This window comes from Panicum virgatum, chromosome 9K (assembly GCF_016808335.1).
Source record: "Panicum virgatum strain AP13 chromosome 9K, P.virgatum_v5, whole genome shotgun sequence".
In the NCBI taxonomy this organism is placed as follows: Eukaryota; Viridiplantae; Streptophyta; class Magnoliopsida; order Poales; family Poaceae; genus Panicum; species Panicum virgatum.
The window spans coordinates 58,669,146-58,693,780 of record NC_053144.1 but is presented as its reverse complement, the minus strand read 5'-3'; the positions used below and the strand labels follow the sequence as shown (position 1 = coordinate 58,693,780).

At 52.9% G+C, this 24,635-nt stretch overlaps 2 protein-coding genes across 2 annotated transcripts; one reads left to right on the top strand and one right to left on the bottom strand.

Annotated features, from left to right (window-relative positions):
* The first annotated feature begins 477 nt into the window (after nucleotides 1-477).
* On the top strand, nucleotides 478-3,608 carry LOC120652782 (receptor-like protein kinase HERK 1). The gene has a single exon (XM_039930712.1). The coding sequence runs from the start codon at nucleotides 818-820 to the stop codon at nucleotides 3,419-3,421; it is 2,604 nt and encodes an 867-aa protein (XP_039786646.1). The 5' UTR covers nucleotides 478-817; the 3' UTR covers nucleotides 3,422-3,608.
* Nucleotides 3,609-3,702: 94 nt separating this feature from the next.
* LOC120652781 (calcium-transporting ATPase 4, endoplasmic reticulum-type-like) lies at nucleotides 3,703-9,147 on the bottom strand. The gene is made up of 8 exons (XM_039930711.1): nucleotides 7,507-9,147; nucleotides 7,129-7,195; nucleotides 6,915-7,036; nucleotides 6,285-6,563; nucleotides 5,798-6,175; nucleotides 5,604-5,713; nucleotides 5,261-5,489; nucleotides 3,703-4,585 (listed from the first exon to the last, which is right to left on the bottom strand). Exons 1-8 carry the CDS (start codon nucleotides 8,929-8,931, stop codon nucleotides 4,010-4,012), a joined length of 3,186 nt encoding a protein of 1,061 aa, XP_039786645.1. The 5' UTR covers nucleotides 8,932-9,147; the 3' UTR covers nucleotides 3,703-4,009.
* Nucleotides 9,148-24,635: the final 15,488 nt, after the last annotated feature.

Below are 24,635 nucleotides of genomic sequence, written 5' to 3'. Positions count from 1 at the left end.
GGACGAGGATCAGGGGCGTTTTTTTCCCTTCTCCTTGACAAAAGGCACGTCCGCTCTCGATCCTTCGTTTGCTCCATCCCTCCTTGCTCTCGCGTCTCAGATGCGTCGTCGTCGTTGGATGGGAATGGAACCTCGCTGAGCTCGACGTGCGCGCACAAACGGGGTCCGGGGACCAACCGGAGCCGCAGGATTGGGATGGGATGGATGCTGAGGTGCTGACTTGGTGCCCTGTAAAAAGAACCTACAGCTTCCTCTCATCCTCTGCTTTTGTGGTTGTAAACAAAAACGTTTAAAGATACAAAAGCTTTGCTAATGTCATGGTGGTAAATAAAATAAACAAGGTTTTCCTTCGGGATCACGCGTCAACGAGCAACCAAATCAAACAGCCAGTGCTTGCCTGACAACCTGTAATCCAGGAAAATGACAGGATTAAAAGCCCCCCCGTTAAAATAGACGATGCCACCCTCTACCTGAGATCCTCGGAAAGTGACACTGATATGCTTTCCCCACTAATCCAATCCAAATGATGCTCCTCCAATATTACCTCCATGCCTCTAGCCAAAATCTCCAATCCCCAAGTCCCGGTTTCACCTTCCTGTGGGTGGGCTCTAGACTTATTGCAGCAGCTGTGCCTGTCTTCGCCAGTTCCCAGTTTCACTTTCACTCATCCCGTCGCCGAGCAAGCTGCAGGTTTTCAGAGCACCTCCTGTGCTAATTAATCATCCATTCCCCATGGATCCTCCCATGGGGCCTTGATGCTGCCTGCTCCGCGCCGCGGCCGGGCTCCACGTCTCTGCCCCGGGGAGCCGCCCATGAGATGCTTCTGCTGCGAATGAGCGAGGAGCTGATGGTTCTGCCGCGATCCTTCTCGCGCCGCGTTCTTGGCATGCTCCTGCGGGCCGTCGTCGCGCTGTCCGCGCTGCTCGCCGCCGCGAGCGCCGCGGTCGTCCCGGCGGACAGCTACCTCGTCCTCTGCGGGACGGCGGCGAGCGCCACCGTCGGCCGGCGGACGTTCGTCGGGGACGCCACCCTGCCGGCCTCGGCGCTCTCGGCGCCGCAGAGCGCCGCGGCCAACGCGTCGGCGGGAGCGGCCAACGACTCCTCCGGCGAGGCGGAGCTGTACCGGTACGCGCGCATCTTCCCGGCGCCGTCCACGTACACGTTCGCGATCAAGAAGCCCGGGCGCCACTTCGTGCGCCTCCACTTCCTCCCCTTCCGGTACCAGTCGGGGGACCTCGCCGCGGATGCCAGGTTCAGCGTGTCCGTGCAGGGCGTGCCGCTCACCGAGGGGGCGTACGCGCCCGCCAACGGCACGGCCACGGTCAGGGAGCTCTCGGTGAACGTCGCCGGCGGCACGCTGGCGATCGCGTTCACGCCGGCGGGCAAGGTGGCGTTCGTCAACGCCATCGAGGTCGTGTCGCACCCCGACGACCTCTACGGCGACACGGCGCCGACGGTGAACCCCCTGGGCCAGTACAACGGGCTGTCCGCGCAGGCGCTGGAGACGATCCACAGGATCAACATGGGCACGCCCAAGATCACGCCCAGCAACGACACGCTGTGGAGGACCTGGCTTCCCGACGGGACCTTCCTGGTCGACCGCACCGTCGCGGAGCCAAAGAACGTGCCGCCCACGACGCTCCAGCGCACGCCGGGCTTCGCCACCCTGGAGGCGGCGCCGGACATGGTGTACGCGACGGCGACGGAGCTGAACAAGACCCTGATGAGCAGCACCATAAACGCGCAGTTCAACATGACGTGGAGATTCCCAGCCACGCCGGGGTGGCCGTACCTGCTCCGCCTCCACTTCTGCGACATCATCAGCAAGGCGGCGAACGAATTGGCATTCAACGTGTACATCGGCGGGTGGTCCGTGCTCTCCAACTACGAGATCACCAACAAGGACACCTTCGGATCTCTGGCCGTGCCGCTGTACAAGGATTTCGTGCTGCGCGCCGAGGACGCGACGGGCAATATCACCGTGAGCGTCGGGCCGGCGATGGTGGACAACGTGGATCCGGACGGCCTCCTCAACGGCCTCGAGATCATGAGAATGGTCGGGAGCACGGGCGGCGGCGGCGGCGACCCCTCGTCGCGGAGCCGTTCGAAGAAAATCATCTCTGGAATCGTCGCCGGCGCGGCCGGCGCGGCGGTCACGGTGGTGATGGCCGTCGCGTTCCTTGTCCGCAGGGTGCGGCGAAGGAAGAAGCCGGAGAAGAAACCGTCGAGCACCTGGGCCGCGTTCTCTGCGAGCGCGCTGGGCTCCCGCAGCTTCAGCAAGAGCAGCAGCGGCGGCACCAGGAACAACACGGTGACGCTCGGGCAGAGCGCCGGCGCCGGGTACCGGTTCCCCTTCGCGGCGCTGCAGGAGGCGACGGGCGGGTTCGACGAGGGCATGGTCATCGGCGTCGGCGGGTTCGGGAAGGTGTACAAGGGCACGCTGCGGGACGACACGCGGGTGGCCGTGAAGCGCGGCAACCGGCGGTCGCAGCAGGGGCTCAACGAGTTCCGCACGGAGATCGAGCTGCTCTCCCGGCTGCGCCACCGCCACCTGGTGTCGCTCATCGGCTACTGCGACGAGCGCGGCGAGATGATCCTGGTGTACGAGTACATGGCCAGGGGCACGCTCCGGAGCCACCTCTACGACTCGGAGCTGCCGCCCCTGTCGTGGAAGCAGAGGCTCGAGGTCAGCATCGGCGCCGCCAGGGGCCTGCACTACCTCCACACGGGCTCGGGGGCCAAGGCGATCATCCACCGGGACGTCAAGTCGGCCAACATCCTCCTCGACGACAACTTCATGGCCAAGGTCGCCGACTTCGGGCTGTCCAAGATCGGGCCGGAGCTGGACAAGACTCACGTCAGCACCGCCGTCAAGGGCAGCTTCGGGTACCTCGATCCGGAGTACTTCCGCCGGCAGATGCTGACGGACAAGTCCGACGTCTACTCCTTCGGCGTCGTCCTGCTCGAGGTGCTCTGCGCCCGCCCGGTGATCGACCCCACGCTCCCCCACGACATGGTGAACCTCGCGGAGTGGGCCACCAAGCGGCTCAAGAACGGCGAGCTCGACAGCATCGTCGACCAGCGGATCGCCGGGACGATACGGCCGGAGTCGCTCAAGAAGTTCGCGGACACCGCGGAGAAGTGCCTCGCCGAGTACGGCGTGGAGCGGCCCGCCATGGGGGACGTGCTCTGGTGCCTCGAGTACGCGCTGCAGCTGCAGCTGCAGGAGGCGTCGCCGGACAGCTCCGCCACGGACGACACGAAGCTCGTTCCCGGGATTGCGCCGCCCAAGTACCAGCGCAACCTGTCGACAGCCAGCGATGGGTCTGCCGCCACCATGTCCGCGAACTTGGGGGACCTCGATGGCATGTCCATGAGGAGAGTTTTCTCAAAGATGATCAAGAGCGAGGAGGGTAGGTAAAATATAAAGCCAAGACTACCTTGCGCATCCCCACATCATCCCACGTACAGGATTTCAAAGGCAGCATCTCAGTTTTGGTTCCATATATGTAAATTTAAACAAACGATGTACATTCCCCCTTGTAGAAAGAAAGTACAGTACTTTATTTCACTATATTTTGTCAGGAGAGAACGGCTTGAGTCCTCCAGAATTGCGGATCATCGTCTGCACAAAGAGGAATCTCTCACAACTAATCCGAACAGGGCACTGCAACAAACATAAACTGAGCAACATATGTTAGAAAATTCGCACCACTAACAGCAGGCATATAAAATGCAACATTAGGCGGAAAAGGCAAACATGCTGTATCTCCAGCACGTTCACAATACCAACTTCCGTTACAACGAATAAATGCAGTCTGTTCACCTTGCGATCTGATTATGAGTTCTATATTGTAGCCTAACTTGCCCTGCACGGTCATATGCTCAATCTAAAAAACACTCTCAGAAAAGATCGAGAGCCCTTGCAACTCAAAAACAATGGGGTGTCACATCAGATGTCGATTCCCCGTGGCACTACTAGAAATCTAATACTGATGATCACTAGCATCTACTCTGCCTTCCTCTTCCCTGATTGTTTTCTGGCACGCGCTGTCAGGCACCGTCCCACAAACTTAAGAACCTCGTCGATCAGCACCACTGGGAAGGCCACTGCTATCACCAAGAGCCATTCGTTGAAACTGAGGGGCACAATCCCAAACACTTGAGCGAGGAAAGGCACATAAAGGATCAAGAAATGCAGCCCAAAAGACACGGACATGGCCAGAAGAAGCCACGGGTTAACCCATGGTGGCATGCTCAGAAGGCTGCCATCCTCCGACAGGGCATTAAGCGAGTTGAACATCTCAATGGCCACCAGGACGGACAAAGAGAGGGTCGTCGCTTTAATCTTGCCACCCTGGAAGTAATCGCACGGATTCGCATCAAAGCCAAAGGTCCTTGCTCCTGCTGTGAATGGTGACACCTTGAAGCCCTCCCATGTGGAGCACTGGCCCCAGTTTGATAGCTGGGAGTATGACACAAGAGTATGACCATCACTGGCCAGGTCGATTCCCAGGAAAGAGCCATGTGTGTACCAGATGATGAAGACACCCACTGTTGCAACCCCAACATAAAGGCCAATAACCTATATATGCCAAGACAAGGATCTCAAGTAAGAAAAAAATGTCGGTAAATTATGTTTCATGTGGTGCACATACACATTAACCAAATGGAAAAAATGGCAAATTACTACTTTAAGGTGGCATTTTGGCTATTTAATAGATTTCCATGAATCATGATTCCCTATTGTATGTTCATACTTCAATTATTAGCCAGATTTCTTTATCCTTTAGTTGCAGATCAGTTAGATCAGATTTGACAGGTCAATATATTACTTCAGAAATAATTCCATTCACATTATGAAAAGAAAAATATGGAGCCACATTATCTCTTTTTGTGACTACACAATAGATGCAAATTTAATCTAAGTTGTGAGCACTTAAACATCAATAGTGCAGCTGCGACGAATTCATGGTTTTCCCTCCATGTCATCAATCGTGTCAGAAGACAACCTAAACCTTGAGTTACAATATCCAAGTATGCTCAGTGAATTGGTGTCATTCAACTGGGATGCAGAGCTTCGTGAGACTAGCCACAAGGCATAACCTTTACGGGTTTAATTCAATATTCACCGCTAGATTTAGTCTTTCATTTAAAAATATGTATAAAATGCAAGGCAGCTTCATGGAAAAAAAGAAATGAGCATGGCATCTTAACTTCAAATCCATCAACCAATAACATGATTCGTAAGAAAACATACCATATACCGAAACAGGATCCAAGGGGTGATCAATGAGTCATCACTTCTTCGGGGAGGTTTCTTCATGATATCTTTATCAGGCGGGTTGAAACCCAAAGCTGTCGCTGGCGGGCCATCTGTGACAAGATTGACCCAAAGAAGTTGCACCGGGATTAGGCCTTCTGGGATACCCAAAGCTGATGTCAGGAATATAGACGCAACTTCTCCGATGTTTGAGGAGATCATATATCTGCAATTTTACATTGACACACATGAACTTAACTGCCACAACACCATATTTTTAATGTAATCCAACAATTGTACACAAAACAAAAGGTTGGCCATAAGTTATATGAAAACAAACCTAATAAAGGCCTTCATGTTGTTGTAAATAGACCTCCCCTCACCAACTGCTGCAACTATAGTACTGAAGTTATCATCCGCAAGCACCATATCTGAAGCTTCTTTGGCAACCTGCACAAGTTGACAGGAAAAGGCAAAGTCAGAAACTCTCCCAACAAAACCTGAGAATCTCAACCATAATGAAATAAGTCATACCTCAGTGCCTGTAATGCCCATTGCAACTCCAATATCAGCCAGCTTTAGAGCAGGCGCATCATTCACTCCATCACCAGTCATTGCAACCACTTCACCGTCTTCTTTGAGCAATCTGACAATCTCCTGCTTGTGTTTTGGCTCTGCTCTGGAGAAGAGAAGGCCACCCTGTTGTCTTAGGAGCTTCTTTTTATCAGAAAGTGCCATGAATTCCTTTCCTGTGAAGCTCTTTGAACTGATATCTTCATCAGGACCGAACACCCCAATCTCATGGCATATGGCCTCTGCTGTTTCTTTGTTATCACCTGTTATCACCATAACGCGAATCCCAGCAGCTCTGCAATCTTCAATTGCTTTGTGGACTTCCTCTCGCGGAGGATCCTGTCATAGTTTTGAGTGTTATAAAGTGCATGTATTTGTAAACATGAAGCAGCATCTACATATTAGAATAATCTTATCAAAAAAGGTTCCATGAAGTACAAGTTCTCACCCTTAGACCAACAAAACCACAAAATATCATATTACTCTCTATGGAAGAGTAGTATGAAGGATCAAGCAGGTACTTGTGAGCTGCATGTTCTTCTCCATCATATGTTGCAAATTCTGCCAAATCCTCCTTGTACGCAAAACCCAAACAGCGCAAAGCACCAGCTGACATGTCGCAGAGAGTGGATAATATGAGTGCCTTGGCACCATCATCCAAGAGCACAACAGAACCATCAAGCAATTGAATATAGCCACATCTCTCTAACAGATTCTCTACTGCTCCCTGCAAAGTTTACTTCCACCATTAAACACTAATAGGATAACAGAAAAAAACATAGCAAACAGATAGCAACTAGTGGCGAAACATGCCAGTTTCATCAAAAGAGGTATTTAATAAGCAAGCAAATTATTATAACAAAAAGTTGCACCCCTTCAAGGGAAAAGCAGGACGCAACAAAATGGGACTGTTGGTTGGAGCATGATGACCTACAGGCGATTGTTTACATCTTCCTCATGGCTTAAACAGAACAAAACTAGAACAGATGTTTGCTTTGCTGTACAGTAGCAACTGATGATCTAAAAGTAGAAGGAATGTTAATTACAGAAGAAATAGATCATGAGTAATTCATAATACCTTGACAAGCAGCAAATTCTTCCCAGAGTCTGTTTTCACAATAACTCCCATTGATTTTCTGGTGCGATCAAATTCCAGAGTTGCTACTCTCTTAGCAGCATTGCTCCACCACTGACAGCACCCTTCAAACAGTAGTAGCAGTAGTAATTATTACTTGTTCTCCAAAGAAGCATCCGGATTTTTTTTTGAAAAAAAGGCAGAGTAATCAACATACTTAGCAAATCAGAAGAATCCATAGATGGGGTATAACCACCAGGAAGCCCCATTTTCTCAACCAAAACCTGCCATAAGTATAACAAAGTCATACAATAATGTAAATTACAACAGATATTGAGCATCCCAAAGACGGAACCGTCCAATAAATTACCTATCTAAATCTTGTATGGGGACAGTAAAGTAGATACCAGTGCTTTCATTATCTTTTGTTTTATTGGATAAGGTGCTATTAACATTTTACAGACTGCTTCCAAGCTACTTGAAGGAAATTAGGTAATAGGCATCAACTTAAAGACTCTTAAGAGCATTCCAATTAAAAGGTAAGGATGGTTGCAGTGATTTACAACAGAAAATTTATCACATGAACAAATCATACCTTCAAAGCAGCTTCAGTGGGCATCCCTGTGGCAACGTATTGGTGCTCGGAGTGGGCAATGCTTGCATCATTGCAAACTGCAGCAATCTTTGCAATCATCTGGAGATTTTCATCCATGCTCAAGCTTGGCCAATCGTGTATTTTCCCATCGGTTGGATCATAAGTGGTTCCATCAACCTTGAAGCTCCTAAGTGTATCAGGCCACCTCCCAATTGCTACAAGTTTCACAGCGGACATCTGATTGGTAGTCAAAGTTCCTGTCTTGTCAGAGCAAATCACAGTTGTGCAACCCAATGTCTCCACACTGGGCAACTTCCTCACAAGGGCATTTTTCTGCGCCATCTTCCTTGTGCCCAGTGCTAAGCATGTGGTGATGACAGCAGGCAAACCCTCTGGAATTGCTGCGACAGCCAGTGCCACTGCAATCTCAAAGTAATATGTGCACTTCTCGAATGAGAATTTGAAATTCCTAGGCCAACCGTCCACATACTCCCAGGAGAGGAAATACTTGACGTTGATGAGCCAAACCAAGGCACAGATCACACCAATTATGGCAGTTAATGCCTCGCCAAACTCATTGAGCTTCTTCTTCAGTGGCGTGTCATCCTCCTCCTGGGATGCTTCCTGGATCTGCGCATGGATCTTGCCAATTTCGGTTGCCATGCCTGTGCCCGTCACAACACAGACAGCACGGCCGTTAACAACAGTGGTACCGGCAAAAACCATGCACTCCTTTCCCTGGATGTCTGTGTCCTCTAACTCGATCTTGTGGCTAGTCTTGTTAACCGAAGCCGTTTCACCAGTGAGGGATCCCTGCTCGACGCGGAGGGTCGAGCTGATAAGCTGGAGCACGCGCATGTCCGCGGGGACCTTATCGCCGACGCGGAGCTCAACGATGTCCCCGGGGACGAGCTCGCGCGCCGGGAGGGCATGCGACCAGCGCCCGTCACGCTTGACGGTTGCGTGCTCGGACTGGATCTCCTTGAGCGCCTCGAGCGCCTTCTCGGCGTTGCTCTCCTGCCAGACGCCGACGACGGCGTTGACGATGAGGATGAGGAAGATGACTAGCGGCTCGACGAAGGCGGTCACACCGACCTCGCCGCCCTCGGCGCCGTCGTAGAGCGCGAGCACGAACGAGACGACGGCCGCCAGGAGCAGGATGCGCACGAGCGTGTCGTCGAACTGCTCGAGCACGAGCTTCCAGACGGACGGCGCGGCGTGCCGCTCGAGCTCGTTGGGCCCGTACCTCTCCAGCCGCGCGGCCGCCTCCTCGGTGCTGAGCCCGCGGTCCGCCGAGACGCCTAGCTCCGCGAGGCACTCGCTCGGGGTGCGCGCCCACGCCGGGAAGGCCGGCTGGGCCGTGTCCGCCCCGGAGGAGGCGGATCCGTCCCGCCGCTTGCCCTCGTCCTGCCCGCCCTTGCCCATTGGGTCGCCCGGCTCGAGATTCGCACGGAGAGGAGGCGCTCCCTAGTGTTCCCTGCCGCCGCGGGCTCGAGATCGCATGGAACCGAAACCCTAGGAGGCTAGGAGGAGGGGGGGGGGGGGGGGGGGGGGGAAGAAGGGGGAGGAGGAGGAGGCGGCGCGGAGACTGGGCGAGGAGGCGATGGCGAATGGTGGCGCTGCGCAGAAGCCAAAGGGGAGGGGGGACGAGGCTTTCTCCTTTCTTTTTCTTTTTTTTTTTGAGCGGCCTTTCTTTTTCTTTATGGCGAATAAACTTATTTTATTATCGCGGGGGTAAGTGGACCGATCGATTCGCGGAATAGTTTAGTACGTACTCCATGCGTTTAATAAAAGGGTAATTCGTGGGCTGCGCTCGCCGCCCCCTGGGACTCTTACGGCTCTGCAGGTGGGCCCCCAAGGGCGCGCGCGCGTGGGGACATCTCGTCAGTGAAAGGCCAGTGTCAGTTCGATGCGATGATGAGGCTTGCGGGAATTAACCGGTAACTAATTTCGCGAAAACTCCCCTAAAAAAACTAATTTCGCGAAAACGAAATTAGCCAGTAAGCTACGGAGCTTTGGAGTTCCGCCGGACAGATGATGCTTTGCTTGACCCGGTGGCGCCACGTTTTCGCGTCCGGGGATCTGGGCTTCCAGGGCTGTTGGGCTTCGCGAGCACGGGCAAAAAGGGTCCCCACGGGCCACGGCCGAGCCTTTGCCGTCCTCTGTCCCGTGAGACTGTGACCTGGGCTCCGCCTTGCGTCCAGGCCCACGCCTCATTGAGCTGTGAAGGACGGGACTGTGTGCCCGGCTTTGCGTCGCCCGCGCGCGCTGCGCTTTGCTCGGATCGGGCCGCGAGGAATCTTTTCGGGAAAGCGGACGTCAGCCCAGCCAACCGGTCTCCTCCACGTCGCCCGGGGAAAAGCCGCTCCCCGGTGACGCCACTCCCACCAATGGGGAGAAGCCACGTCATTGCGTGGGCCAGCCTGCTCCCTCGCCTGCACTGGCAGTCTGGCAGTGGCAGGCTGCGGAAGGTTCTTGGAACTTGGAAGCGTCTGGGCGCCGAGCGGCCAGGAGGCACGGGCCGCATCGTTCCGAGCGAGACGTACGGCTGCCGGCTTGCTACTACTACTGTAGTACGCTGGCCGCAGCGGGGGCACGCAGATTCGCGGCAGCGCGGAGAGCGCGCACATGGCGCGCCGTGCCGGATCGCGGCCGTGCGCGCGTGCGGGCGGCCTCGGCGCGCACGCTGGCGGAATCGCCCGCCCGGCGGCGCGGAGCTCGCCGTGCTACGGACGACGTGCGGAGGGGACGGGCGGGCGGCGCGCGCAGATCTGGGCTCTGGCGCGCGCGCACGTCGCGACGCCGTTGCTGCGGGTTGCCTTGCCTGTTGAGGCGCTGCAGGCTGCAGCGCAGCGCATGACGGGCACCGAACGGGAATGGTGGCAGAGGACGGCGGCCACCACCACCACGAGGCCAAGGCAGGTAGAGATCTGTGCTTCTCTGCTCTCGCGGTACGGCGCGGTACAGGAGGAGATACTCCGAATCGTGTCCGCACTAGGGAGGGAGGGAGCGTGGCGGGGCCCGTCCCGCCCAGCTCGCTTTCCGTTCGTGGGGGCTTGGCTTGCTGCCAGGCTGAACCGCACAAGCGACGGCCTCGGATGGGCGGATGGATGGCGGGGCGCACGGGAGCCACCAACCAGTCGATCAGGGGTCTGCTCGACGCGACAGTGCGAGGCCACTGGCTAGAAAAGGAAGGGTGGAGACTGGAGAGGGATGGCGCTCCCCAATCCTAATTCTACTATCGCCCGAAGGTTTTAGGGAAAATTGGTTTCATAGCACTGAAAGATCGCGACTTCCGTAAAATACCACCGAAAGCGCGAGGCCCCGTAAAGCACCACTGAAAGTTGCATCCGTTACCCAAATTTAGCATTCCGTTAGTTTTTCTTCACCAAAGGGTTACAGTCATCTGTTTTCAGCAGAAAAGAAGGACATAAAATGACTCATTTGCCCTTGGCCCCATAGAAACCTTATCCTCTGCTTCCTTCGACCGATCCCTGCTGGTTTTTCACGCGAGCTGACCCCGCCCCTCCTGCGTCGAGTCGCAGCACGCCGCTGGCGCCTCCACCAGCTGCGCCGGCGCCGTCCTGTCCCTCCCGGGTCGCCGCCGCCCCGTCCCTCCAGCGCCGGACCCCCACGCGCGGCGTCCCGCTCTGCCGCCTCGCCGCAGACCCATCTGGGCGGGCAAGAGGGGCGCGCCCGAGCGTCCCCAGCAGGGGTGGCCTCAAGGCCGGCGCGCGTGAAGCTGGGGCGTCGCCCGCCAGCAGAGATGGAGCCAGCAGAGCTCCCTGAAGGGTAAGAATCATTCCCATTCTCCCATCCCTCCCTCTCTGTTACTGCACATGGTTCCTCTAGGTTTAGAGTTCCTCAGGTTGATAGTAGATGGAAACGGATTTGTTGGTCAGATTCGGCCCGATTGTGGTATGCATTGGATATGGTCAGTAGTGATTCACTGGAAATTGCAACAAATAAGACAGACAGGTAGGTAAGGTAAGAAATGTTGTTGATTTGTGCACTGTTACTATTTCAGAATTGATGAGATTGATAAAGTTGAGCATAAAGAGTGTTTTAGACACCTCATGCAAAATTTTAGAAAGCATTTTGAAGGAGATGTGTTGAAATACATGTGGCCATGTGCTTGGGCATGTACAGCTAAAAGGCATAAGTGGCTTTGGGACAAAATTGTAGAGAATTGTCCAGATGTTGTTCCTTACTTAGAAGCAGAGCACAAACAGATCTGGTCACGTGCTAAGTTCTCAGGAGAATGCAAGGTTGATTATGTCAACAACAACATATCAGAATGCTTCAACAGCTGGATTAGGGAGACTAAAGGTTTGCCTGTTGATGCTCTTATGGACACAATCAGGGGGATGATCATGGAAAAGATAGCAATTAGGCAACATATAGCTGAGAGACTTGAAGGGCCAATTCTTCCTAGTGTTATCAATGAGCTCAAGATGAAGAGTAGAAATTTGAAGTACACGATCAAGGCGAGTGGTGGGCTAAAGGCCGAGGTATCTGGATTGACTAAGGACAACTACCCTTGGAGGCATGCTGTGGATCTTGATATGAAAACATGCTCATGTGGTCAGTGGCAGATTTCTGGTAAACCTTGCACCCATGCTATCTCATTCATAGGTTCGCTTAGAAGGGTTAAACTAGAGGACTATGTGCATGATTACTACTCACTTGAGCGTTTCAAGGCTACATATCAATTTGTGGTTAATCCAATGGTTGACAAATCAGAATGGCGTGTGGGTAATCCCGGTTTTGAGATGTTACCTCCAAAGCTAGAAAGGTCTGCTGGTAGGCCAAGAGTGAAAAGGATCAAGAGTCGAGGTGAGCCAGGTAAAAGGGGATCTTACCAATGCAAAAGATGCTTCCAGTTTGGTCATATTGAGAAGGGATGTCGTGAGCCCCCTACTGAACTTGGTGCTGAATTACCACCTTCACTTCCTGCCAAATCTAAGTAAGCTGAAACTCCCTTCAATTTTGTTCCCATTTTGTTACTATGAAATCTCTATATGGCTGCATAATGGCTTGACTAAATTGTTGCTGTGTAGGAAGAGGAAAGGAGAGGCTAGTACTTCAACATCCAAGAAGACTTCCAAAAAGTCCAAGAAGACTGGTACATCCAGCAACACTACTTCAGTGGCTCAAGCAGCATCAACCCCCTCCACTATTTTAGTCTCTGAAGCACCAGTTAGTCTAGGACCAATAACAAGAAGGATGTCAGCTTCTACTTCTACTCCAAGAAGACCTTCCGCTTCACCATTGAGTCCAGGGCCCATGACCAGAAGCATGGCTGCACAACTAGACATATCACCAGGAGGCATTGCTAGGAGGCGCATCATAAGCTAAGCATGGTTGTGGTGCTGTATTGTTAGTACAAAATTTGTGTGTGGTGTATTCATGTTCTAAAACAATTAGTGTGCTGCAAAAGGACTAGGTGCTTCCTGTTTGTGTAAGGAGATCCCTTGTGTAAGATATATGGAACCAGACCACTTGTTTGTGTGAATTTGTTGGCTTTTGGATGTGTTAACAGGAACCACTAGTTATGGTTCGTAATTTTCAGTGCATATGTTGCCATTGATAATGTTCTTTTGTTGAAATGGTGCAAGTATTAGCTCTATGCTTTTTTCTCATGTGTTGTGCCTGTTTTCCTGTGAAAAAATGGTTTGGGGGTATATATGTCCAAGTTAACAGATCCAGACCTGAAATCTAACAGAATGTTAAATTTGGGTAACGAATGCAACTTTCAGTGGTATTTTACGAGGCCTCGCGCTTTCGGTGGTATTTTACGGAAGTCGCAATCTTTCAGTGCTATGAGACCAATTTTCCCAAGGTTTTAAAACTCACGGTCGATTGCCCACGCGTCCCGAGTCCCGACCGTCTCATCCCACATAATCCCATCCCACATGGTGGACCTCTCATCATTTTATTTATGTCTTGAATTTCCCTTTCCCCGTTGCATGTTCTCTGTCTCTTTTCCCTTATCCAGATGACCACACTCATGGCTCCAGAGTACCTGCGTCGAGAGAACTAGGGATGAAAACGGTCGGAACGAGCGGGAAAATCCTCAAATCATTCCCGTCACCATATTTTTTGACCGGGATCGGGATCGGGAACGGGAACGTCGGGCGGAAAAACGAAATCGGTAATACGGGACATCGGGAACGGAAGAGTTCGATCGGGAATATGCCGGTTACGGTCGGGAACCGGGAACTCAAGATGGGAATATATATGTAACCCCTTGAAATATTAAGCTCGAGAAGATAGTTCCAACTTCCAACTAGCAACTATGCAGTATGCACACAGCAATCTAGCATACGGCTGGCCGCTGGCGGCTACCAACTACCACCAACATGAGTACAGGCAGTAAGGCGTACATCAGGCAACAAGAGCACCGAGCAGCAAGCACAGCACAGGAGTACAGCAACGAGCACAGCACAGGAGTACAGCAGGCAACCAACAACATGCAACTCGCAACTAGTCCAAGTTTAAAAATGAATGCCACAACACCACGGGCAGCAGTTCACAAGTCCAAATTTAAAGATAAATGCCACAACGGGCAGCAGTTCACAAGTCCAAATTTAAAGATAAATGCCACAACGGCGCCGCGAATCCCGCTCTCTCTTTCTCTCTCTCCCTTCCTTCATTTTCTTTTTTTTCCATTTCTTCCTCCCTTTTTCTTTTTCTCCCTTTCTTTCTCTCCTTCCTTCCTTCCTTCCCTCTCTCTCCCGCGCGCCACCCCGGCCGCACTCTGCTCCGCTCCCGCTCCCGCTCCCGCGCACCGCCCACCCCCTCCCCGCGCCGCACGCCCTAGCCCTCCGCTCACCTGACTCGCACGCCACCCCGTTCCCCTCACGCGCGCCCCACTCCCTCCCAGGCCGAGCACCGCGCCGCACCGGCCTGGCCGTGCCCGCGTGCGCGTGCGCACGCGCTCGCCGCGCTGCGGTACGCCGACACGCGACACCGGCCGCCCGCACACGCAACCGTGCCGAGCCGCCGACCGAACGCGCGCGCCGCCCACCGCCTATCCCCGCTTGCGCGTGCACCGCGTGCCCGCACCCCCGCCGCTGCCACCTCCGCGTGGCCACGCTGCGCGCCGAGCCGCAGCGACGCGAGCTCCGCCGGGCCACGTGCGCCGCCCCGCCACCATTGCTGCCGCCTTCATGTGCCTCACAGCGCCACTGGCCCCGCTCGCCGCCTGCCTGAGCGGTCAAATCGCCGCTGTGCCACCTCGCCGGCCGCGCCACCGCGTCCCGATGCCAGCAAGCGGCCGGAGCGCCATAACTCCGCAGCACCACTCGTCGTGCCCTGCCTCGCCGCTCGCACCGTCGCTGTGCCAAACAGCGTCGCCCCCACGTGCCCGGCGACGGCCTCGGCGCCCACGCCCTCCCCGCACGCCGCATCACGACGCGAGCACACCATTAATGGCGCTCCGCGCGGCTCGCCGGCCGTCACCTACTCCCGGCCTCGCCACCGCCTCTCCACGGCTATAAAGCGACCCGCCGGCGCCGCTCCTCCACATCCCAAGCCGCCACAGCCACCGCCGCCTCCCCTCCTCAGTGCCAGCGCCGCCGCCGCCGGCCCGCGTCGCCCCGCTTCCTCGCCGCGCCCCAAGCCGAGGTGAGCCGGGGAATCGATCCCCCACATCCCGCTGCCCATTTTCCCCCTACCCCGAGCCGCCGCCGGACCCCCAGGCCGCCGAAGGGGATGGCAGTTTTGCCAATAGCCCCCCACCTTCCCTCTAATTACTAAAGAGCCCCTCCCTTTATAACATTTTTCCCAAAAACACCCTCCCTGTTTTCCTATTTTGCAAACAAATCCTCCACTATTTAAACTTAATAATAATTAGGCCCCTACACCTTCCTAATAAGCCCAAATATTTCTAGAAATCATAAACAGGCCCCTGGTTCTCCCGAAATATTTACAAACAGGTCCCTAGACCCTTATTTGACCCCTAGACTTTTACACAACCTATTATTTCATGTACCAAACGATCTCTGATCAACCCGAAACTTTACCAAGTATCTCTTAACTCAGTTTCGGCCATGCCTTTAGGAATCCACTCGAAAACTTTACTCCATACTCCATATTTTATGTGTTTCCGATTCGAGGTCGACGATAAATCTTTTATTTACCGTGTCTTGATTGTGTGCTTGTTTATTTGCGTCGTAGACCACGGTGTGAACAAAGGAGAACCCGTTAACGAGCAGTACTGCGAACAAGTGAATGAGGACCAGTTCCGCGACCCCGAGCCCGAAGGACAGGACCTCCCCGAAGGCTTCGAAGACGGCAAGTTCAATCCCATCCTTTGATGCATGTTTCTGTCCTAGTTTTTATAAACACATCCCAATGGCCTGTTTTATAAAATTGCATATATTTTGCTTGCATAAAAACACGGTTGGATAGCCACCCCTTGATTTGTGATGACCATTCCTTGACCACCTAGATTAATGTCTGATTTTGCTTGGACATTAATCGATATTAGAACGCTTAGGACTTTACTCATAATACGATTTATTTTATAAAGAAAATGTGTGCGTGTGGGATGGGATAAATGTGGTGTTTTTGTAAAGAAAGTTCAGACGGGATGGATGGCATTTCTACGGATTTGCCATTTGGTGTGCTCGTGCCAATGTGGCAGGGCAAAGAAGGGAGATATCCATCTTGTCGTGTCTAAGGACCGAGTTGGTGTGTCATCTCACCTAACTCCTCTATCGTGCAAACCACTCGACCGTTGAATGGGCAACGACGTAGCATGAATCCCACTAGTTGGTGTGATAGCCATCAGGAGGGCTGAGAGCAACGGGTGACCAAGGAGAAGGGATATGCTCAGTGTGACTTATACCCCGGTTATACCTCAGAGTTAGGTCGATGACCCCTTGGTGAATCCCGTGATGGCTAGTCAGGCTTAGCTAAGGTGGGTAATGGCTATGTTGGGATCTACACCGACACGACGGTGTTCGAGATGTGGTATCCTACTTGTGGGTAAAGTTGCACACATCTGCAGAGTTAAAAGCTATTCGAATATCCGTGCCCACGGTATTGGGCGAGTTACGGTGTGGTCACATAACTAGTGTTTCTTGGGATGGGATGGTGTGAGTTGTTTTGGAATTGTGTCCGGCAGTTGTGCCGTGTGCTACGACGGACGGGGAGTCCGGTAGCAGTTTAAAACTTGAACTCCGTGTTACTCAAAACAAAAACTAGTTTCTGAAATGTTTTCTGCTAAATAAACCCCTGCATAAAATTTAGCTTTCTGCAAATTAAACCGTAACCTTATCCTTGATATACCTATGCATATTATTCTGATATAACCCCCTCCGTGGGTGTGGTTGGACTTGCTGAGTACGTTTGTACTCACCCCATTCTTACTTTTTACAGAGGAAGACCCAGACTTCGTACCAGACGACGCTGAGTAGGGTTATCGTTCTACACCCAACCTTGCCTGTGGAACCGGCCCTGACCGAGATGTTTTCGCTAACGCAGTACTCTGAGCCTGAGTTAGACCCCATGTGGGTTGCAGTCTGGTGTTATGTCGTAGCTTGGTTACTTTTCATTATCATCTGTATCGAGTGTCCTCCAAGGTTTGTACGGTTATGAACCATCTGATGTAATAAATGTGGCATCAGCCTCCTGGGACTGGTGTTTTATATCACATTTAAGTTCTCTCTTATGAGGGGACGCTTCACATCGGCTTGCCCATTCATTTCTCCATCACTGTCTACAACATCGTCATCCTACAATACAAGAGGACGGTTAACAGATTTGATATGAACGGTTGCAACCTTTGGCATGGTTTCTAATACAAGTATGTACAGCAGATTTGAAAATTAATTTTTGAGAAGCACAAAATTATGGACAGCAGGATCATCACCTTCAACAATGATGGCATTTCTAGCATCTGTTCTTTCTCCTCCCTGTCCACCAGTAGCACCACTAAGATTTACAGCAGCAGTACCACCAGAAGCATCACCAACAGCACCACTGAGAGGAGTGACAGCCCCACTTGGCAAAGAATCACCAGAACCTCCACCAGCTACATCACTAACACCCCCACTTGACAGTCCAACAGCTGCATCAGTTGAACCTCCACCAGCTGCACCACTTCCTGGGCTAGATCTTGATATAGGAGTTGCACTGGATAGACAGAGACCAAGATCTTGAGTTGGAACAGGACTTGGGCTTCCATTTGATGAGCTTGACCCCTTAGATCCTACCAAGAGAAAAAAAATCAAAGACATACACCCATTTTTAAATAATAAGCTTCATTGAATCAGTACGAAAACTAGGAACTACGCAACTACAAATCAATTTACTACTCTATACTATACTAATAAAATGCAGCAGGAGGATCTACTCTATTCTCTACTCATGTACAGATGACAGATCTATCGAGAACTATAGCAGCAGCATGAACTAGTGAACTACATACACATTGATTTTGAAAATTACCTGTGGTTGACGTTGGAGGAAGAGTGGTGCTGTGCAGCAACACCGGCGGCCGTGGTGGCTCGAGGGTGAGTCGGCGCTTGGATGCCGATGAGGCAGCACCAGGACCTCTTTGACGCGACATCCTTGGTGGTGGCGGCGGGCATGAGGACCGGAGGACGGAAGAGAGCACGTGTGTCGCGTCCTGGGGGCTGCCGGGGTGCGGCCCTCGCCGTCGCTCGCCGGTCGGCGGGCGGCGCGCGGCGTAACGCCGGTCGGAGGGGGACGGCGGGAGGGACTGCTGGAGGGCGGAGCGGGCGGCGCGGCACCGGTCGCCGGTCGGAGGGGCTGAGGGGGACGGCGGGAGGTCTGCCGGAGGGCGGAGCGGGCGAGCGGGGCGAGCGCCGAGCGAGAGTGCGAGACCGCGGTCTGCGGGAGAGAGAGAGACTGAGACTCAGAGAGAGTGTGCGGCGGCGGGCGGCTGATATGGGGAGGGAAAGGGGAAAAATTAGGCGCCTTTAGGGTTTGGGGAGCGGGAGAGCGGGGCGCGCTTCCAAATTTTGGTGTGCGCTGTGCACGGGGCGCCGAATTGGGCTTGGCCGCTGAGATCGGAAGAAATGGGCCAAAATGAGGTAGGGGTACGGGAATTCCCGCGGGAATTTTCCCGGCTCTATACGGGAAATCGAAAATACGGGCGGGAAAACGTCTCAACCACTTCCGTTCCCGTTCCTGACCATATTTCTCGGGAAGTTTCCTGTTCCTGTTTTTCCCGCCAATTCGGGATACGGGCGGTATATTCGGAATACGGTGTCGGACGGTACGGGATTTTACCATTCCCGCTTTCATCCCTAGAGAGAACTCGCAGTTCCATTGGAGCAGTACCACCACGCTACTGTTCTGCACTAGGAACAGCGGTGAGAGAAGTGAGGGCTGGCCACGATGGGAGTGGCAGCAGGCCCGGCGAGCAGGGCGAGAAGCGGCGACGGGGCACCGCCTGGCGTACTTCACGGTGCATGGCGCGGTGGCAGGTTCAGACGACCTCCACTCGCCTCGAGATACTGCCACGCTGCTGCCTCTCTTTTTTTTTTGTTCTGTGTCCAAATTGTGTTTCCAATTTTCTTCTATAACTTTTATTCTGCAATTATTTTTTTCAAAAGTTTTCTCCAACTTTTTTTTTGGAATTTCGAACTTTTTATTCCAAATTTTATTCCTTTCAAAAAAATTCCATATATTTTTCTTTTTTATTTTTCGGTGTACAAATTGTGTTTCCAATTTTCTTCTACAACTTTTGATTTGCAATTATTTCTTCCAAAAAATTTCTCCAACTTTTTCATTTTTTGGAATTGATCTATTTTTTCTTCTAAAATTTTGTTTCCGAATTTTGTTCCTTTCAAAAAAAATTCCATAACTTTTGTTATCAATTTTTGTTCTTTCCAATGTTTCCTGCAATTTTTCTCTTTCCATATTGTTACTAAAAAATGCATGAATTTTTCAATTCGTATTTTTTTATAATACAAACTTTACCACCAGTGTATTTTTTTTGTTTAAATCAATGCATTGTGGGGTACGGGATCAGAAGTCTGTCGCCCAGCTGGCGTGTGTTGGGACTTGGGAGTAACGAACTAGTTATAACTGGCGGGGCAGAGATGCGGAGCCAAAAGATAATAGGGTGGGGCCTTTCCGCACATTCGCAAATGAACTATTCCGTTAGTCTGAAATCGACTGCACGGGACTAATTTTACGGGCGACCGTAAATTAGTGTGCCCCATGCGCTCTGGCGTCCATCCACATCCACCGATGGCTGATCGGAACCCGTGATCCCCCACCCCCACCCCGGTGGACGAGCGAAAGCTACCGTGAGGCATGCGAGCAGCGACCGCCAAAGCAAGCGCGCTCATGCCTCGTGCTGGAATCGGATGCAAACAATGGGAGGTTTCTGCTGGAAGGTTTGGCCGACGCTTGGACTGCTACTGCAGTCTGCAGGGCACACAGGCAATGTTTGAAACAGTAAACATTTCGCGAAAAGAGAATCTTGTATGCATGGAGTACTAAATAAAGTCTATTTTTAAAACTTTTTCAGAAATCGGTGTAACTTTTTGTGATGAATCTAATTACGGTAATTAATCCATAATTTGCTACAGTGATGCTACAGTAAACATCTTCTAGTCGTGCGGTCAAAGACCTTATTAGTTTGGTCTCACGAATTTACCAGGAGTCCTGTAGGTGGTGTTATAATTAAACTTTATTTAATACTCTGAAATAGTGGTCAAAAATGTAAAATGTTTCTGCGAAATTTTTTTTCACCTCAAAACCAAACATGCCCACAAACACAAAACACAAAACACGGGGCCGCGTGATACTGTGCGTGCTTAGCTAGCACGTCTCTGGGCTACCTTGATTTGAACAAAGCACTTGAAAAGTCCAAACAGGAGTGCGTATGTACAAACATGTCCGTATCAGCTGTCACGAGTTAAGCTCGGGCTCATCGCAAATTATAGATCGCACGTCACTTGCGTAACAAACCAAATCTTAGATTACCGCCGCCGCAAGCCAACAACGCTTAAACTGAACATGCATGCCTCCGTGCCCAATGCTCCAGCAGTCGCTGTCCACTGTCCTCGTAGACCAGAGCAATCCAAGCATACGCCACGGTGCAGGGAACACTACTCTTACAATAAGTGAAGCGAAAGGGATCACGGCGCGACAGCTCGCCCGGCTAATGTGTCCAAGCTGCTGGCTGCTGCCGCCCCTAGAAAAAAAACCGCAACTGGTAGCTTCGCACGCCACGCAGCACCAGATGCAGAGATGCCGGGTGTCATCAGCTCATCCCCCCTCATCGGATCGATCGCTCGCCAACCACTCCTACTCTTGTTTCGGCTGCTGGGATCCTCTGACCAGAGGGGCGCGCTAGGCGCCAACCCGAACCGCGACCTCGCGCGTCGTCGCCGCCTCCTCCGCGGAGGAAGCACGGCGCGGCGTTCGCCTCCTCGTCGGCCTTCAACCCCGTCCCTCTCCGGCCTCCGGCATTCAAGGCGGCGGATCGCTGCCAAGCCCGCAAGGCCGCAACCAGCTCAGCGAAAGGGATTGGCCTCGGGCAGTGATGCTGACACGTGCGTCCCGGAGCTGATGGAACGAACGGCATGTCCACATGGTTACTACTACTGCGTGATAATATAATTCTGCTTGAAACTGCTTCCTCTGTCGCAAATTGGAGGTGTTTTGACAAATCTATATATAGTATTTTCTATGTTTCTAGACATAATAAAAATGACCTACAATTTAAAATAGAGAGTAATAAAATCTCCCCCTTAAAAAAATACTAACAGTGCATCGCCGGAATTTCCGTGACCGCGAAGGAAGATGTGATCTGATTTCCTGGTATGCTGCAGGGAAAAAAAGAACTCACCTTTTCTTGTCGTTTACACAGTTTTGCTATTGCCACGCTGGACGCGTCATTTCGGAAAAAAATTTGGGGGGACTCCGGTGCACCCGCACCTCCGTGCGCCCCCACCTGATGCATGAAAGAAAATCCATAAATAAGAAAACAAATTGCATGAAAGAATTTCTTTTGTAAGGAAAGTAGGGTGCGTTTGGTTACCTGCATTAGACCCTAACCAAGCTTCAGTAATATAGAGTGGACCTGTTTAGATGACTGCACAGCCAGTTAGCCAGACTGTGGCAATGCAAAAAAAGGTCTGCTGGCCTGGCTTAGCTAGTACGCGAAATTCGGCCGCACTAGGAGCTAAGCCAGGCCCGGTTTGTGCAGCCCGTGAACTCCACTCACCTCCCCCGTCCAGTCACCACCGTCGCCTTTTCCCTCACCTCCGCTCACCACCCCCTTCGTCTCCGCCTCCGGCCTCCGGTGAGCGCACGCGGCTTTCGCAGCACTCGCACGGACCCATGCCGGATCTCGGCGCTCCCGCATGCATGGCCGGCCACATAATGGATGCGCTCCCTACAGGTCGGAGCTCGCCCGCCCCGTGAAGCTCACCTGTGTGACCGGCGGCGACGCATAGCCCATGGCGGCCTTCAGCGCACTGTAGGCTCAACGCCTCATGGCAGCCGGTTGCCCCAGCCATAGCTGAACTTAGATGAGGGCCACCGGACGTAGCTCCGCTTTGATTGAGAGGATTGGGAAGATAGCAATGGCGACACAAAGAAATTGGATTTCGTGGGCCTCGTTCTTCCCAGCCGTCAGAACTTCAAAGGGCGATGCGCTAAAAAATCTTGCCGGGGAAAGAAGCTTTCAACATTGCTTGGTGGTTTGTTTGATTTGATTTCGATCTTCAAGACAAGGGCACTCTGAAGCCTTTTTCCTCCCTTTTTTTCTTGTTAAATTTTTGTTCCTTTTTTGCTTCCCAAGCATGCCTGCAGAAACGGCTGTGCTTGTCCACCGTCGGCGCCTCCGCTTTCGCTCGTTAGATGGCCTATCGCTGGAGCTGGCGGCCATTGGACTGGCGAGTTGCTGATTGCTGTGGCATGTGTGGAATAAGTGTTGTAAGCTTACTCTTGAATAGAGAAGGTGATTTTACACAAAGCAATGCGTGCAACCAAACAAGAATTATTCTGTACAGACTTATCAGATACATGCAACCAAACATAATGTAGTTGTATTGCACTAGCCTGGCTTGTACTAGCCTGGCTTACTATCTAAGCCTGGCCAAACTAGTACATGAACCAAACGGACCCGTAAGCTCCTGGAGCGTATCGGCACAAGCATGGCCACCCGGTCATTCACCACTTTGTCGTTCTGCTGCCCACTGTGATTCTGGCCCGGTATCAATCATCACCCGGCCAACAGTGGGCTGCAGGCCTAAGTACAATTCTGGCCCATGTTTTGCGTCCTCTTCTTTTCGATAATTCGACGACGAGAGATAAACGTGGGTAGTTTAGAATGCTACGACGGCGTAGTTTTGAATTTTTACGGAGGTATGTGGGCATGCACCGAAATCTAACTATTTTTCTAAGTCCGATTCAGTTTGGATTCTTTTGTAGTTGCACGGCCGATTCAGTTCGGATTTACACCGGTAATTCTCTTCTTGTTTTATACCGTATAAAAATGACCCGTGTGGATGCCGGATAGATTAACTATCTGTTCGTTCTCGTAACCGAGATTAGATCTGCTGATTACCCGTTCGGACTCTGGTCGCCGCGAGGCGTATAAGGCAAAGCCGCCCGCTCGTTCCCAGTTCACGAGAACTCATCGTTTAACCGAGCAGGCGATCGGCCGGCCATCGTCTTCCGTGCGCACGTCCATGGCGCTGCGCACGCTCCAGATGCTCACATGCTTCAGCATTGCTGTTGCCGATACGCTCCCGGCCAGCGAGGAAGCAGCGCATGGATCAGCCAAGAAGCGGCAGTGGAGCGACGAGTTCAAGCGGAAGATCATGGCGCCGGTGAGGCGGGAGCGGATCAGGGCGGTGAAGGAGGAGGAGGAGGAGTCGTGCGATGCCGACGTCGAGAAGCAGAGGACGCCGCCGCAGCGCTTGCGACCGGCTTTGAAGAGGAGCCCTCGCGGTGATGGTGCGCCGGAGGCCATTGCCGTTGCCGTCGACGGCATCCGCAAGAGGACGGGGCTCAGGGTGCGCTTCGTCCTCCCAGCAGCGGATCAGGAGACCAGCGCGGCGCCGGTGGATCCGCCGCCGTTCCCGACAGGAGTGCTGGGCGAGCCGCCGGAGAGCTTCAGGCACTCGGGTCCGGAGATGACCGCCGCGTTCCTGGCGTCTGTCGCCGCCGACGCCGGCAGCGCCGCCACGCCGGTCGGCAGTGAGCTAGTCGCCCGCTGGACGGAGAGGAAGGAGGCCTGCTCGCGCCGCCTGAGCTACCTCAGGGACTACTGCCCCTTCCAAAGGGAGGAGGAGGAGGAGGAGAGCGCGCCGGAGACGGCGACGACGCTACCGGCGCCAGAGCCCGATCACGCTGACAACTGCCCCTTCCAAAGGAAGGAGGACGAGGAGAGCGCGCCGGAGACGGCGACGACGCTGCCGGCGCCAGAGCCCGATCACGCTGACAACCCCTTTCAAAGGGAGGAGGACGAGGAGAGCGCGCCGGAGATGGCGACGACGCTACCGGCGGCGCCCGATGACGCGGAGGCGCTGCCGCGGGTGAAGACCGGGCTGGCGTTCGACAGCCCGGAGGCTGAGGCCCGGTTCGTGAAGGCGATCCGTGCGAGGTACCTGCTCTCAAGGACCACTTGAATACTTGATGCGACGGGCCGGAAGAGCCTGATGGCCGCCGCCCACCGGAGAAGGAAGGCCCAGCGGTTGTCCGGCAAGGCGGCAACTGAAAACTTCGTGCAAGTGCGTCCGGTGCAGTGTTCGCGCCATCTCAGCCAAGTTTCTTCCGCTGGGCAGGCGCAAGCTCATCTTAGATTAGTTCTTCAGGGCTAGCAACTAGCAAGCCTGCTTAGGGTTTTGTTTCTTTCTTTGTTTTTCTTCAATTGTAAATGTTAGTACAGTCCAAGATGCAGAAGTTTGTAAAATGGTGTAGTACTAGAAGACAATGGATAAAACTCAGATGAGTAGTCAAAGAATTGACTACGTTTGTTTCATGCATGAGATGATTCTTCGTAGGCAGTGGTAGATGTGGGCAAGATATTTTGTCTACTGTTTCATTTTTCGAATCAATCGTTTCCCACACTTCAGTTTGCATCATGGTTCGTGTGTTGATATTTCTGCGAAGAACTCTAAAGATAA

Excerpts from the sequence above, each read along its gene's own strand:
- LOC120652782 (XM_039930712.1), top strand. The coding sequence starts at position 818 with ATGCTTCTGCTGCGAATGAGCGAGGAGCTGATGGTTCTGCCGCGATCC.
- LOC120652781 (XM_039930711.1), bottom strand. The coding sequence starts at position 8,931 with ATGGGCAAGGGCGGGCAGGACGAGGGCAAGCGGCGGGACGGATCCGCC. Across the intron at positions 6,564-6,914 it reads AGAATTTGCTGCTTGTCAAG|GGAGCAGTAGAGAATCTGTT; the intron begins GTATTATGAATT and ends TAAACTTTGCAG. Across the intron at positions 5,490-5,603 it reads AACATGAAGGCCTTTATTAG|ATATATGATCTCCTCAAACA; the intron begins GTTTGTTTTCAT and ends GTAAAATTGCAG.